This window comes from Orycteropus afer, unplaced genomic scaffold (genome assembly GCF_000298275.1).
Source record: "Orycteropus afer afer isolate SDZICR_OR568_19922 unplaced genomic scaffold, OryAfe1.0 scaffold00290, whole genome shotgun sequence".
Classification (NCBI taxonomy): domain Eukaryota; kingdom Metazoa; phylum Chordata; class Mammalia; order Tubulidentata; family Orycteropodidae; genus Orycteropus; species Orycteropus afer.
Genome location: NW_006921877.1, coordinates 2,981,007 through 2,997,476, shown reverse-complemented (window position 1 = coordinate 2,997,476; position 16,470 = coordinate 2,981,007). Strand labels below are relative to the sequence as shown.

At 43.9% G+C, this 16,470-nt stretch overlaps 1 protein-coding gene across 1 annotated transcript; it reads right to left on the bottom strand.

Moving 5' to 3' along the window:
• Nucleotides 1-12,105: 12,105 nt before the first annotated feature.
• On the bottom strand, nucleotides 12,106-14,715 carry MCL1 (MCL1 apoptosis regulator, BCL2 family member). The gene is made up of 3 exons (XM_007950939.2): nucleotides 14,019-14,715; nucleotides 13,420-13,667; nucleotides 12,106-12,222 (listed from the first exon to the last, which is right to left on the bottom strand). Exons 1-3 carry the CDS (start codon nucleotides 14,713-14,715, stop codon nucleotides 12,106-12,108), a joined length of 1,062 nt encoding a protein of 353 aa, XP_007949130.1.
• Nucleotides 14,716-16,470: the final 1,755 nt, after the last annotated feature.

Sequence of the window (16,470 nt, the reverse complement as noted above, 5' to 3'; positions counted from 1 at the left end):
AGGTGGTTTAGTGGTTAAGGGATTTGGCTGCTAACCAGAAGGTCGATGGTTCGAATCCACCAGCTGTTCCAAGGAAGAAAGATGAGGCAGTGTGCCGCTTTCAAGACTTACAGCCTTGGAAACCCAATGGGGGTTGCTATGAACCGGAATCCACTCAACAGCAGTGAGTTAGGTTTTATTTGTTTATTTATTTAACTGGGTGACTACCATTTCCTGAACACATCTAACCTCTGTGAAGGGCACTGGCTTTGCTTGAGGAGAAATGATTTCTGTACTGTAGCTTGTACTGTTTGTTGCCTTGGGACGCAGGTTTTCCTAGGTTGGAAGTGGCTGAGAAGGAAGAAACTGGAAAACATTGAGTGAGGAAGGAGGCAAAGGGAATGGAAGGAAAGGAAAATGAAACTGACTAGCTCAGAGCAGGAGGTGAGGATAGGGGGTACACCCAAGGCCCAGTCTCAATGTCTCTGTCTGTCCTGAAGAAGGGCTACCAGACAATGTATTCCTCTTTCTGGTGAACTTATAAGGGGAATCAGAAGTGGGGCCTGACCCAGCCCTGTATATACTCAAGACTGAAGGTGGAGTTCTTTGACCCAGTGAGATGGGTGGGGGTGAATGGCCCGGGGGTGGGGTGGGGGAACCCTTCCAGCGATTCCTGGAAGCTGCAGCTGGGCGGAGGCCTCAGCTCAGCTGACTTCCCCACAGTGCCCTCCCCCAGCTCACGGCCTCTTGGCTGTTGCTGGGCAGGTTTGGAGTTTGGCCTGAGTCTGAGAACCAATCACAGGTGGGGAATGCAGTCGTAGCCCCTCATAAGGTTCCCCTAGGTTCAGCATCTTCTTTCTCTTTCTGGTAGCCTCTGAGCTCCCTCACAGCCTCTGGTCTCTGACTTCTCTGGATGTGGGCTCTCATGTAAGGATTTGCTCCCCCTTGTTCTTCCCCATCTTAAAACTAGCATTCAACGTAGCCTCTTAGGGCTCCTTCCTCTGGTCACTGATGTCAGCACGGAGTCATACTGATGTGGAAGTTCGCAGGAAAAGGGAACCTGACCCTAAGCAACCCCTTTTTCTAGCCCCTTAGAGGGGAGTAATGTGGCCAGACACCTCTTTGCTGACCTCTGAAACTCTCTGGAGGGACCTGGGAGAGAGGAAGCTACAACCCAGTGGTAGGAAGATGTGGTGGAGGGGCCCCTAGGTTTGGTGCACTGAGGGGGATTTGAGGAAGGACTCAGAGGAACTGGACCCCCGAGAATTGAGAAGGGGGAAGGTGGTAAAGAACAATCTTGATATGCATAAGAGATCAAGTGGGTAAAAGGCCAGCAAAGTTGCTGAGGGCTTCTCCTTTCTGAGGGCTTGGTGGAGGGTGGGGTGGTTCTGGAGGGTGAGCCTGTGCATGTCTCAGTTCAGCTGAGTGAGGAGTCCTCTCCCCTCCCCCCTTCCAGCTTCCCCAGGGTAAATACCCTGTTTAAACTACAATTTTCAGACTAAATTTAGCTCCTAGACTTCCCCGACCCCCTGGGCCTCCCTGTAAGCAGTTGTTCACAGCTGCAGGGGTGGGTCTAGTGGGGAGTTTTTAACATACCCTTCACCTCAACTTGTAGACATTTAAACCTCTGGTAATTAGAAGTGAAGCAGAACCCAGGAACCCAGTTACTGGCCTAGTGCATGAGTGTCTTAGCCTTAAGCCACCCTCTTTCAGGAGACCTGTAAAAGAAGTACAGTTGGGAGATCTAGACAGACACGAGGGCTGTGGGAGGTGGATGGGATGGTAATAACAAAATCCAAGAAGCTCCCCTCCTGATCCTCTCCAACCAGATCCTCTTTCATTTCTTGTTTCCCTCTCCTCAGTTTTACAGAGAGAATTTATTTTAACCTAACACCTTGTGCCTCCAGAGTAAATGAATGAGGAGACCTCTCCTAGAACCACTGGTAACCATGCTAGAGTAAATGTTCTAGTTTGGGGGTGGTGATGGATGGGGTGGTTCCCATTCTCCTACCAGTACTGCTAGACTCCATCTCAGGTACAGGGAATCAGCTGGGTGGGGAAGTTAAAGCAGAGGGGGGTTTATTTGTCATGGGCAGGTGTTGAAGAGGTGTCAGTTTTAAAGGGCAGGCTGGAGGTGCCTCCTACAGGAAGTAGAAAGCTTCAGGAAAGTACCTAAGTCTAAGTCTGTCAACAAGTGAGATAAACAGTTTGGGTTAACCTCAAACTAGCCAGCACAAATCCTGAATCTGATTTTGAACTCCTTGACATAGGAGATTGGGAAAAACTCAACAGGAGAGCCTTTCAGGGCTGAAGTCTGAATGTAGAAAGGATTTGAAAACCAAAAAAAAAAAAAACCAAACTCACTGCCATCGAGTCAATTCTGACTCATCGCGACTCCTCCTTGGGTTTTCGAGGCAGTATCTCAACGAAAGTAGATTGCCCAGTCTTCCTTCTGAAGAGTGGCTGGTGGGTTTGAACCGCCAGCCTTCTGGTTAGCAGTCAAATGTCTTAGGCACTACACCACCAGAGCTCCCAGAAAAGATTTGAGGTAGGAGTGAAAAGACTAAGCATAGGTGAAAGGGGATCCCAGCATGAGCATGGCAAGCAGATTCCAGGGAATCATCAACCACATCAGCGGAAGAGGAGGTAGGGTGATGGCTGAGAACCAGACAGACCAGAGCACCCAGAGCATTTGAGCGGCCTGGGAAGGAACCTCAGAGTTAGGGGAGAAAAACCGAAACTAAACCCATCACCACTGAGTTGATTCTAACTTATAGTGACCCTGTGAGTAGAAATGCTCCACAGAATTTCCAAGACTGTAATCTTTACAGAAGCAGACTGCCACATTTTTCTCCTGTGGGTTCGAACCGCTGATACTACGGTTAGTAGCCGAACGCTTAACCACTGTGTCACCAGAGCTCCTAGTTTGGGGAGGGATGGTTCAATTTCAGGAAGGCCCCAGCTTAGGAGAGAGTAGAGGTGTACTCATCTTAGCCTTACCTGAATGTTTTAGAGGAGCCCTACAGAACCTTGAGTGGTGAGGGAAATTAAAAAAAAAAAAAAATGGGAAAGAAGGCATGTTGTTATGTGCTGTCAAGTCAGACCCAACTCATAGCGACCCCTCCTTGGGTTTCTGAGGCAGTATCACTACAGATACATAGATGGTACAACTTTCCTTCGAAGGAGTGGCTGGTGGTTTGAACCACCAGCCTTCTGGTTAGCAGTCAAGTGCCTTACGCACTATGCCACCAGCCACCAGAGCTCCTCTTTAGGGAATGGTTACTCAGAAAAGGAGCTGACTGTATCCTTGGGATCCTCCCCCTCAATGGGGAAGTTTTAGGGTTAATCTGTCTCAGTAACCATGGCACCCTTTCTCTCTTTCCTCTCTAGCTCCCCCTCTCCTGACTGATTCTGTTGCCTGCATCTTTCATCATATTAACTAGACTCCTTTTTAGCTCTAAGGAGCTCTAGTGATACAGCAGTTCAGGCATTTATTTGGCTATTAACCAAAAGGTCGGTGGTTGGAACCAACCACCTACTCCACGGAAAAAAGATGAGGCAGTCTGCTTCCTTAATAACCCAATGGGGGTGGCTATGAGTCAGAATCTACTAGATGGCAGTGAGTTTTTTGCTTTTTTTAGCTCTAGTACAGGGGCAGGCAACCTTTTTCTTTAAAGGGCCAGATAGTAAGTATTTTCAGTTTTGTAGGCTATACAGTCTCTGTGGAAGCAGCCCAGACAACATGTAAACAAATAGGAATGGCTGAATTCCAATAAAACATTCATTGCTGTCAAGTCAGATCCCACTCATGAGGACCTCTCCTTGGGTTTCCGAGGCAGTATCACTACTGAAGTAGATTGCCCAACCTTCCTTCCGAGGAGCGGCTGGTGGGTTTGAACCGCCAGCCTTCTGGTTAGCAGTCAAGTGCCTTAGCCACTACGCTACCAGAGCGCCTAATAAAACGTTAGGACACTGAAATTTGAATTTCAAATAATTTACAAGTACAAATACCATTCTTTAGATTTTTTTGGAACCATTTAAAAATGTAAAAACCATTCTTAGCTTGTGGGACATACAAAAACAGGTAATGGGCAGATTTGGCCAGTGAGTAGTTTGCTAACCCCTGGGATTTTTTTTTCCAGTCTGGCTGAATTACTGCTCTGTCCGGCCTTGGAAGGTCTTGTTTGTGTTTCCTTCAGGCCTCAAAATACAGCTGTGTTGTTGTTAGGTGCCGTGGAGTTGAATAGTGACCCCTCCTTGGGTTTCCTAGTATCACTAGGGAAGTAGATTGCCCAACCTTCTTTACCAGGAGTGGTTGGTGGGTTTGAACCGCCAGCCTTCCGGTTAGAAGTCAAGTGCCTTAGGCACTATGCTACCAGAGCTCCTAAATACACTGTTGTTGTTATGTGCGACCCGTCCTTACATAGAACCTTTTAATTCAACTTAAGATGGGCTGGTGCCTGGTTTTTAGTTACCTCTCCCAGGGAATTAAACAACTTGAAAATAGCCAATAGGCTAAAAAACCCTTAAGTAATAATTCCTGAAATCCCTTACTTTCATAGAGTGCTTTAAGGTAAAACCAAAAAACCAAACCCACCGTCATCAAGTCAATTCTGACTCTTACGGACCCCATAGGATAAAGAATTGTCCCACAGGGTTTCCAAGGCTGTAAATCTTAACAGAAGCAGACTGCCTTGTCTTTCTCCCACAAAGAGGCTGTTGGGCTCAGGTGGGTTTGAACCACTGACCTTCCGGTTAGCAGCCAAATGCTTTAGCCACCATACCACCAGAGCTCCTGCTTGAAGGCAAAGGACTTATAAATATATATATGTATCTTTACAGTTTCACAAGACAGGAAAGACAGTATTGTTAAATTCAGTTTACAACAGAAAATTAAGGCCTGAACTGTCTAGTCAGGTTTTTTTTTTTTAATTGTGATCTGAGTGAAAGTTTACAGATCAAGTGGTTTTCCATTCAACAATTCACACACATTTTGTTTTGTGATCTAGTCTGTTTCTTAAATTCTTTTGTTTCATTATTCAACTTCACTCCCTTCCAGCATCCTGCTATCAAAATACTCAGAAATTTAGGCCATAATGATCCAGAACTTGGATGGCTGTGTTTTTGTTGTTTTCAAGTATCATTCATGACTTTTCAGCATTTTAGGAAAATTCTGACTAAATTTTATTTTTCAATCTTAAGTTTCAAGAGGTTAAAAATTATTTCAAAAGCATTCAATATTTGAATCCAGAAAATAATATAGTGTACTTGATCTCTAAAAGGAGCTCGGTGCCTAAGGCATTTTGACTGCTAACCAGAAGGCTGATGGTTCAAACTCACCAGCTGCTCTGTGGAAGGAAGATGGGGCTATCTAATCTCGTAAAGATTTACCGCCTCAGAAACCCAAAGGGGGTTGCTAATGAGTGGAATAAAATTGATGGCAGTGATTTTTTTTTTTTTAAATCTCTAAGGTGCACTGTCTTGCAAACATAGGTTTATGTAGCATTGTAAGCAACCAGCATTACTAAGTGAGTCACTAATTTTTTTTTCCCCCAAGACAAACTTTAACACTCCAAGTTGTGTGTTCCAGTAATATGTTCCATACTTAAAGTCAGTGCAATGGCATTTCTTTTTGAAATAATCCATGTCTAGGACTTCTTACCAAATCTTAATTCTACATTAGTTTTTTTTTTCATGAACACTGATACATCCTTCATGATTCATATAAGAAAGGGAGATACAGAGACTTCCATTCTGTTTCAGACTAGACCCAACTACCAAACTTTGAGGCAAGGGTGGGGGAATGTAACCAAGAACTCCTCACCAGTACAAGCTCTCGCTCCTTAAAGCTGAAAACAGGCCACCTCATTGCAAACACACTTTTAACACAAAAAAGTTGTTTCCCTCTTTCTGTTTCTCTACTGTGTCTCATGAGGGATTTCTGAGAAATGAGAAACGTCACTTCTCACAGACTGTCTGCATTTTTTTTAAATGAAGGGGGGAGGGGAGAAAAGGCGTTACCTATCTTAAGAATATAGTAGTAACCCAAACCTTTGTTGTTATGTGCTGTAGAGTAGATTCTGACTCACAGACCCTATGTACAACAGAATGAAACACTGCCGGGTCCTGCGCCCTCACAAGCATTGCTATGTTTAAGCCCACTGTTGCAGCCACTATGTCAATCCATCTCAGTGAGGGTCTTCTTCTATTTTTGCTGACCCTCTACCCAAAACTTCACAGGATACGTTTCTAAAAAGTAAGATTCATAGTTTAACCTTTACCACCAGTGTCCCCTACCTTTCCTTAGATCAAGGCTTTCAGGGTCAAAAAGAACTACCTTTTCCTCAGAAAATACAGTAACAAAAACAGTGAAACCTAACAGCTGCTCCCTTACAGCAACAGACCAACAGTCTCCCCTCCCCCCATTTCCAAGGACAGAAGATGGGAAGGAACTGCTCCAGGCAACCTAAGGCAAGGAGGTATGTGGGAAGGAAGGAAGGAATGCAGGACACATCTGGGAATGTGAGATTTCAGGAATAAAATGCTATGAAAGCAAGTCTTTTCTAGGGAGGCATTTTCCTACTAGACAGTAAAACAATTCTTTTCAAGAGTAACAGCATTGAAGGTATTTCTTAATAATCTAAATAAAGTGGAAAACTCATCTAATCTGGGATGAAATCCAACAGTTAAACATTCTTTTCCTTTCCTGCTTCCTTGGCTCTCTTTCCCAGCACACCTTGTTCCAGGCTAACTTGAATAAACATCCACGTGTGACATGAGGGTGGGAAGAACACGAAGTGGGGGTGGTGAAATTCTGAATGGAATGCAGCCCCAGCTAGTTAGGGGGCCCAGGCTGGGTCCTCTGGCACTAGCTGTGGATTTATACAAGAGAAGCCAAAACAATGAGCTCATGGGCAAGAATGCAGCCCATGGGGAAGTCTGGGCAGTCAGAGCAAACTGGTTTTTCAATCAGGATGGGAACAGCAGTAATCAAGTCTCCCGTGAGAGAACAGGATTAGGGAGGGTGGGAGCTACCATTTAACATCTTGGGGTACAATGATTTAACTTTCGGGGACTATGCCATATTAAAATTCTGTTCTGCTGAGAGTGTAGGACTTCCAGACTTATATTCAAAAATTAGTTCCTTCCTAGCTACATGAACCTGGGTGGGTGAAGGACAAGATGGCTGGTGAGATGTCTGAGCTATCCTAAGAGATGCTGTTACCAATAAAGGCAACTTTATTCAAACCATGTTCTGGATCACCATGAAGGAGTTTATTTCCTAAATAAACACAACCCACATGGCCCTGAGTCATGCACTCCCAATTCAGACTTCTTAGACAATTATCCCAATATTTTTTATATGGCCTACAGTGGGAGAAACTGAAGAGATACTATGTTCACTGGCAAAGTATGGTGAGGGAGAAAGGAGGCAGCAATAGGAATGGAAAACAAAATGTGGGGGAAAAAATTACCAACAAATTTCACCTTCACACAGTTTTTTCACACAGTACTTTTTCCTACTCATCCTTTAAGGTCCAACCTGCAGTGTCTTGTGAAGTTGACCACTCTGTTTTGTCCTACTCCTTCTCTCATCTCACACCTTTATTACAGCACTTTGTGTACTGTATCCTATTTCTGTCCATATCACTCACTACTTCGAACTTTTTAACATTTTGCTGTATTTGCAATCTCACTCGATTCATTATGCACAAATTCTTCTGAACCACCTTATAGTTCACAAACTTCCTAAAATATCCTCGTAATGTCCTTTAATCCTAAACCCAATTAAAAAAAAAAAAAAAATCACACTGCATTTGTTTCTTTGGAGCACTTCCCCAGACTTTTTTTCACCAGGATTATTCTCTTTAAAATGCCAGCACCCAATAGTGCATGGTACTTAGTTAGCAGTCCACGGCCATGTATTATATGAATAAAGACACCTGAAGACAGCTGGCTACCTAGAGCACCTGTTAAATGTCCCAGTTCATTGCAGCTTTGGGATAATTAAAGATAATCCCTGAATAGGAGATGCAGAGAGAAGGCAAGATGAGTAATACAGAAACCATGGACAGAAACAAGCCATGGAAAACTCTTTGAAGGGAGAAAAATCATAGAATTCTTGGCCCTTATTAGGACCATTTTACAATGGTCAGGTACAGTGCAAAACCAACCAGGTAGCATGAGAGCAAAAGGCTGTATTCTTTTCATACCTCACAAAATTTATCAGTAAAGTAACACTGAATTTTTGAGAGGTGTATTACAGCTGCCTCCAATATCCAAGCCCAAACTTCCTGTAATTAAGATAACACTGTAGCAACTCTGAAATTAAGAGGGAGTTTTGAAATCTTAAACTGAAAAGCCTTTCAACAGTGTGGGAGGGTTCAATAACAAAGTTCTGTAATCACTGAAGTAGAACAGAAAGAACTAGGTAAATAGAGAAACTCAGCTGATCACCTTTAACTCATGGAATTAATGGACCATGCTCTTGGCTATCTGGCTGGAGCCATGGTACACAGCAGTTGTACAAGGTACTTCATTTTTCTAAAACTCTCCAGCTGTCACTACTGTTAAGTTTTCTGAAAGGAAACAGTATGAAGCAAGAGCTGACTCTTAAGTCACAAACAGGAACTGAAAATAGGCTGGTAGTGGCAAATGGAAGCTCTTCATTATCCTGATGTCTCTATAGTGATTGTTACCTGTTTATCATTCTACCCACGTTTTTACAGTATTAAGAAACTGCCATAGAAGCAACTTCACATCAGTAGAAGTGACAGCATGGGGCCTTGTGTCCCATGCTACCCTCTCCTCTAACCCTTTGCACTTGTAGCAGCTTTCTGAAAAAGATTAAGGTTAAAAAGTTGCTGCCTTCTCATAGTCTCCAAATGAAGGAATTCTAAGTAGAAATTCATACAAAACCTGAATAGGGGAACGTACAGAATCCTGTTTGCATTAATATTTGATACTCAGGGATTAAAACCAATATGCAAACCTCACATTTGCACAGTCCCATGGTGACTACGTTCCCTTTCAAGGTAGCTGAAATAAAAGTAGGATAAAAGCACTTTGAAACTTTAGTACCAAAATGGAACCATGCTGTAGTAAACCCTTCCCCCTCAAGATCGTACTGGTATTTGGTGCCTAAAAGAATATTAGGAAAGGGACTTAGATATTAAAATGTAAAGGAATTACTCTAACGCACAGTGGTAATGTATTTAATTTAAAAAAAGAATTCTAATTTAATGAAAGGTGGTATTCTGAAGGCAACTGTCCTTTGCTCTAATGCAAAACAGCTCTATGAGGCTTAGGCTTTTCATTCACCTATACCTATCTGCTCAACTTACTTCTCTACAAGGTTTGCCTAAGGGGAGGAGACAGGCGATTAGAAAAGACCCATACCACACCTTGCATTTGCATAAAAGATTTATTATTCTCTTCTCAGGAAAAACAGAAAAGTTAAGGAAACACACTACATTTTACAACCCACATTAATTTGTAGTTGGTCCTAACCCTTTCCAGCACAGCTGTCAAAAGCATTAGCTGTTTAACCAGGACCAAGGTGTTCACTTTCTATAGAATGTACATGAATGAAGCTAGAGGAGGACCAATCTTTTTCCCTGAGAGAAGCATAAGACAAACAAGTCACCGGGAGCCATCTTTCGAAGCAGCCCCTCCCTTTCCACTTTGGAGGATTTGCCTCAACTATGCAGCCAGTCAGCACAGACTTAGTGCTTCCCCCTGCCCAGTAAACCAACCCCTTTCTCAAAGGGCTTGGGCTGTTTTAGCCCTCATTGCCTCAACCCAAAATATCAGCTTAGATCCTCACCTGTATTTCAGCAGTCACATCTAGTGAATTGGGAAATGGGGCCCCCTAAACTCCACCAATTTACCCCTAACACACTTATTTTCACAATTTGGTATGGGGAGACCAGCCTTTCAGTCACCTCACTCAGATCTTAAAATTAAAAAACTACATAAAGTGCTTTCAGGTCCCTAGAGATAGACATGATATAAATAAATGGTTTATGATCAAGAATGATAAATACATTAAGTAAAAATAGCTCTAACAGGATGACCTTATGGCTCGGAGATGGGCAGGCAAAGCAATTCTTCCCTATTACATTCTTAGTCATTTTATTCATGCCTATTTTTATCTGGAGTCCATAGACTAAAGGTCACACTCTGTGGCTGAAGCTTTCTACTACAGAAGTATATACCAGTAACTTTTCTGTAACTCTTTGAGGATTAACAGCACCCACCCCTTTCAATAAACTTAAGTGGGCATACTGAAATGTAAATAAAATCTTTGTTGTTGTTCCCTTCTTTGGAAATTGCTAGGGAGAATTTGAATTTTTTTTCCAAAGACAGTATAAAAGAACCAAGGAGAAAGGATTCCCCCCCAACTCCATGACTGCTGTCATAGCATCCATCGTACTAGGGCCTCCCAACAGGGTAAAATTTGTGATTGATAAAGGTCTGTGGATTCCTGGGGGGTCACCCAGGTTCCCACAGGACAGGGCTCATAATGCCAAAACTAAAAGGGCTACGAAAGTACAGGGATAGCAAAGATGTAGAGATTGATAGACATAAAGGGCAAGTTTGATAGAACATCAAGCATGAAATTTAAAGAAATGTCAATGTAAATTATTCAAACAAAATTTGGGAATCATTAATAGAAATTAAACAATAAGCATTTGTTTTATTGATAAATTAGGCCTAGACCTGTATTTAACAAGCAAGCCTAATAACAAGCACCATAGATAGATTATAGCCTGGTTTTCCAAGCCATCATGTTACAATTTATTAAACAAAGACGAGTTCAAATTTCTCTCATCCACCTGATAGGATCTTTTTATACACATACTGCTATTAAGTCCCATTTGGAACAGCTGAAAATCTTTTAGCAAAAGTTTTAAAGATGAGCTCATGAACTTAGTTTAAATTAGGTCCAATAGACGGAATGCACATGAATAGTTGCCCAATCAGAGCCCACTATCTAATTCATCAGCACTCCCTCCCAAAAAACTTTTGAAACGCCACTGACTCATCACTGAAAAGTGAAAGGATCAATTTCCATTCCTCAATCTCTCAATCCCAGGTTTTCAAAAAACAAATCTAAGGAATACTTACCAAAATCAGATAGGAAAAACTAAAGCCTGCATAGTTATGAATCAAGAATTGTTCCAACACAACCAAATTGCATACAATTGTATCAATCAATTCTGTATACACTCTAGAACTGACCAGGGTCAAAGTTTAGAACGGAAAAACTGTCAAAATAGTGTGTGTGTGGAAGGGGGGCATGGACCCCCCCCAAAAAAAAACTCACTAATGTAAATTAGACTCCTTTTCGTTTCAAATACATTTTCTGTAAAAATACATAGTTTTTACAGACAAATACACGTGGTTTTCTTTTAAAAAAAAAAAAAAAATTTGCAATTGTGTAATTATTGAGCATAAAGTCAAGTATTCCTGGCCGTAACTAGGCTAATAAACTCAAAACACATCAACGTAGAACAGGTAAAAAAGTCCTGAACACTTGGACTTTCTATTTATCAAGAAGAATACCTGGGAAAGGTAATTAAAAACAGGAAAAAGCTTCCCTTCACTCTGTTGTACAGTACTGAGGCTTCTAGTCATAGTTCTTATTTGTAGCTTAAATCCATTTTACACAGGTCACTGGCACTGTTAATGATTATTTTTCAAGACTACAGCAAGTTAATGAATTCAGTGGGCACGTTTAATGAATTCTATGACTAGCCTGGCTACTGGCCACTCTTCTAGAAAAGGAAATTATAAGCCTTTCCACCCTACAATCATCACTAAACCTAAAGTCTTCCGTGGCCTCCCAAAGTTTGCCTGTTGTTGAGACTGAACTTTGCTCCTTTTAAAACAGTGACTCTTCCAGGAAGCAGGACTGCTTTTCCCATGTGTTTACTCCTGTTAGCCATATAAGACATAATCCTCTTGCCACTTGCTTTTCTGGCTAGGTTGCTAGAGTAGGACTCTTGGAGACCACAGCCTGGGCAGCTTGATGTCCACCTTCATAAATACATTGAATTTCACAGCAGAAGTGTGTTATTCTGGTGGCTGGAGTTGGTTAAGTCAATTATTGCACTTACAAGGCTATCTAATTAGATATGCCAAACCAGCTCCTACTCCAGCAACACCTGCAAAAGCCAGCAGCACATTTCTGATGCCGACTTCTAGGTCCTCTACATGGAAGAACTCCACAAACCCATCCTAGGAAACAAAAAGAAGAACACGTTTTTCAAGTATGGGTTTCTGGTGGCTTGAAAATGCTTTTTACAGAGTAAAGATGAATTAATATAGCTATGTCCCCCAAACACGATGAACCAAGTATTTATCATTCACTCCTGCACTGCAAAAAAAAGCCATTTCCCTAGTTCTTCAGTTCATTACAACAAGTAGGCCACTTGTAATAATTACGTTTGATTTTCACGTAGTGTTGATGATATCCCAAACCAAACCAATGCTATTCCAACTCAGAGACCCTACAAGACTGAACAGAATCTGCCACATAGAGTTTCCAAAGCTGTAATCTTTATGGAGGCACACTACCATGTCTTTCTCATGTGGACTGCCTGCTGGGTTTGAACTACAGACCCTTTTTGTTAGTGGTTGAGTGCTTTAACCACTGTGCCACCTGGGCAGTGTAATTTTGGTTACATCCCAAAAAACCAAACTCACTGCCGTCAAGTCAGATCCGACTCATAGGGACCCCTCCTTGGGTTTCCGAGGCAGTATCACCACAGAGGTAGATTGCCCAATCTTCCTTCTGAGGAGTGGCTGGTGGGTTTGACCAGCCAGCCTTCTGGTTAGCAGTCAAATGCCTTAGGCACTATGCCACCAGAGCTCCCCTTGGTTATATTAGAACTAATAAAAGGGCTCTGTTCTCATTTAAAAGTCTCAAGCAAGTCCTTAGCCTAAAATTCCCACTAAATCCTAAAATCCAGTATCTTAACTGCGTAAAGGGCAGTCTTTCTCACTGTGGTCTAGTGCCTCCTGCATCACAATCATCTAGGCTTATGTTTAAGATGCAGATTCCTGGGTCCCACCCATCAATTGGAAACTCCAGGCTGCTCTGATAAAATTACCCATCATTCCATTTCTTCATGGTTTGAGTCCTCTGGTGTAAGATTATCCACATGAATCACATCAAACTGTCAAAAGTAAAAGACTCAACAATCACCGATATAGGCTATAAAACACCCAGAATTTTCAATGCAAAAATTCACCACCTTCACACCACTACCTAAACCAACATCAAACTTGATAGAGTTGAAAACTGACACTCTCACAAGACTGAAAACTTAAGTTGTGCATTATAAAAACCTACACACCCCACCTTATCTATAAAATTCTGTATTCCATTTCCACTCCAAGAACCCACACCCCAAAACCTTAATGTAAACTTACCCAGCCTCTTTGTTTGACTAACCAGTCCCGTTTTGTTCTTACGAGAACATCTGTGATACTTTCTGCCAATGGTTCGATGCAGCTTTCTTGGTTTATGCTCTTCAAGTGTTTGGCCACAAAGGCACCAAAAGATATGAGAGTCACAATTCTGCCCCAGTTTGTTATTCCGTCACTGAAAACATGGACCATCACACGAGATAAAGATTTGACATCATCTTCGTTTTTGATGTCCAGTTTCCGAAGCATGCCTGAGAGGAAGAAAAGCATGCAGGTTCTCACCGCCTCCTTTGTCTAAACCAGGGCACGAAGCTCCTGCCCACCCACCGCGGGGGAAATCGCTAATTCGGGCTCAATAGAAATCAGGCCGACCCCACTTGAAAATCTACACCCCACCCTTTCCGGGTTTTGAACAGAGTTGCCATTTCCCAAAGAATTAAGATGGGCGGAAACAATGACTCATGGTCAGAGTATGTTGGCTTCAGAAATAGGATCAGACTCGTTTCAACGCTGACTCGTTTCGGTTTCCACCCTCCCTCGGTGACTGAGTCCAGGGAAAGATGGAAAAAAAGCAGGGCGGTCTTCGTAACTAACTTCCTTACCTTGGAAGGCCGTCTCATGGTTGCGCTGCACACCGTCCCCGACCCGCCGGAGGGTCTCTAATGCCTTCCTGGTAGCGGCCCCAGACCCGCCCATTGGCTTTGCGTCCTTGGCGCCAGTCGCCTGTTCCCGAAGGTACCGAGAAATAATCTCTAACGATTGCCGGTACAACTCGTCCTCCTCCTCCTCCTCCTCTGCTGACGGCGGCGTCGAGGGTAGTGACCCGTCTGTACCAGGGCCATTACTGCCCTCTCCAACCAACCCCAGCAGAGGAAGGACAGCCGGCCGCTTCCCGAGCGGCTCCGGCTCGTACCCGTCCAGCTCCTCTTCGGGCGACATGATGGCGTCCGCAGGCGAGGCTTCCATCTCCTCGGGCGGCGACGCGCGGCAGGTGGGCGCAAAGAACGACGGCCTCGCGGGGCTTGCGGTGACGTCGGGGCCCTCAGCGCCAATGGGCGCCGGCCGCGCGACCCTCAGAGCGTCCGGCGCGAGAACGGCCGGGGGGCTTGCGCTGACGCTTCCGCCACTTAGCGCGCTGACTTCCCCTCCCCCTACTTCTCGTCGGGTCGTGGCCTCCTTTCCAGGAGCTGAAAATCGCCCTCCCGGAGGGGTGGCGCCGCCTCCAGTGCCGGCCCCTAATCCAGCCCCGCCACAGTAGAGGTTGAGTCCGATTACCGCGTTTCTCTTCAAGCCAAACATCGCGAGCCGCTGCCGGGGCCGGATGAAAAAAGTGGCGGAGACACCGGCTCCTTACTTGAAGGAAGCGGAAGGAGGAGTGGAAGAGGCGCTCCTAGATCGCAGTTTTAGGACCAGTCCTACGCGATGGCGTCAGCGACGACGCCAAAAAAAAAGGGGGGGGGCGGGGCGCGTTGCACACGGCACTACCGGTCTGCCTTGATGGGCCGGGCGATCGGTTACGTAACGACGGCACCTAGCACTTTTGCTCTCGGTCTCAAGGTCTGTGTCCCTGTGCAGGGCTGGGGCCTTCTGGGGCCTTCTCGATCCTGACTCGTTGCTTCTCTGATCCCTAATTTATAAGCACATACCAAAGTCTGAACCTTTTAATCACCAAGATTGAGAAAGGTGATGAGGGGATTTCATCTTGGATGGGGCATCTTAGGTATTAGAGGCAAATAAGAAGGCACTATTGGGGCCTTTAAAAGCTCTGGTGGTACAGTGGTTAACCAAAAGGTGGGTGGTTGGAGCTCACCAGCTGCACCCAGCGAGAAGGATGAGGCAGTCCGCTTCCGTAAAGATTTACAGCCTTGGAAACCCTATGGGGCAGTTCTATTCTGCCCTATAGGGTCGCTATGAGTAGGAATCAACTCGATGGTGGTGGGTTTTGGTTGAAGCCTATGGTAATTTTGCACATCATCAGCTCTATACTCCAACAACGTTAGAAAATAGAGATGCTCCATGGACTTAGAAAACTATTTGAAATGAACTTGTTCTGCCCTAGCTAAACTATTCCAGTCTCCCTACCAGCTTTTACCCATCCCTTACCCTTGCCCAAGGAGTCATGGTTGTGCAGTGGTTAGAGTGTTTTGCTGCTAACTGAAAGAGTGGTTAGAACCCACCAGCTGCTTCATGGGAGAAAGGTGTGGCAGTTTGCTTCGCAAAAGATTGTAGCTTGGAAACTGTATGGAGCAATTCTACTGTCTCATAGGGTAGCTCTGAGTCTGAATCGATTCAATGGATATAGGATATCTTTGCCCCACAGTCCCTAGCTCCATTTACATATAAACATTTCTCCCTCAGCACTTCTGGCTCTTGGTGTTTTTGTATAATGATCATTAAGGCAGATTTGATTCTAGGTGTAATCCCCTTGAGGGAAAGGATCCTATTATGTGCCATATGTGTTGTTGTTATGTGCCCTCGAGTCGAACCCAACTCATAGCGACCCCTCCTTGGGTTTCCGAGGGAGTATCACTACGGAAGTAGAGTGCCCCATCTTCCTTCCGAGGAGTGGCTGGTGGGTTTGAACCCCCAGCCTTCTGGTTAACAGTCAAGTGCCATAGGCAATTTCAACTCATGGTGATCCCATGTGTGTCAGAGTAGAACTGTGCTCTATAGGGTTTAAAATGACATTTTTTGGAAGTAGATCACCATGCCTTTCTTCTGAGGTACTTCTGGATGGACTTGAACTGCCAGCTTTTTGGTTAGCAGCCAAGTGGCTTAAAGCCAGCCACTCCTCTGTAAAAGATTTGTAGAAATAGTAGCTAAAATTCAAGAGCAAAGTATTTGAGGGACATATGAAGGAAAGAAGAGTAAGTTTCCTACTGCCCACAATATGACAGTTTGGTTAGAGGTAGGTTACTTATACCACACAATTACGTATATTAATGGGACATAGAACCATAGGAAATTTTTTTTTCAAAATAAAAAGTTTAAAAAAAGGAAGGGGGTACTCACTTTTGCACATACACTAAAAGTAGAATGAAAGAGATTAGCACG

Excerpts from the sequence above, each read along its gene's own strand:
- MCL1 (XM_007950939.2), bottom strand. The coding sequence starts at position 14,715 with ATGTTTGGCTTGAAGAGAAACGCGGTAATCGGACTCAACCTCTACTGT. Across the intron at positions 13,668-14,018 it reads CCATGAGACGGCCTTCCAAG|GCATGCTTCGGAAACTGGAC; the intron begins GTAAGGAAGTTA and ends TCTTCCTCTCAG. Across the intron at positions 12,223-13,419 it reads TAGTCAAACAAAGAGGCTGG|GATGGGTTTGTGGAGTTCTT; the intron begins GTAAGTTTACAT and ends TTTGTTTCCTAG.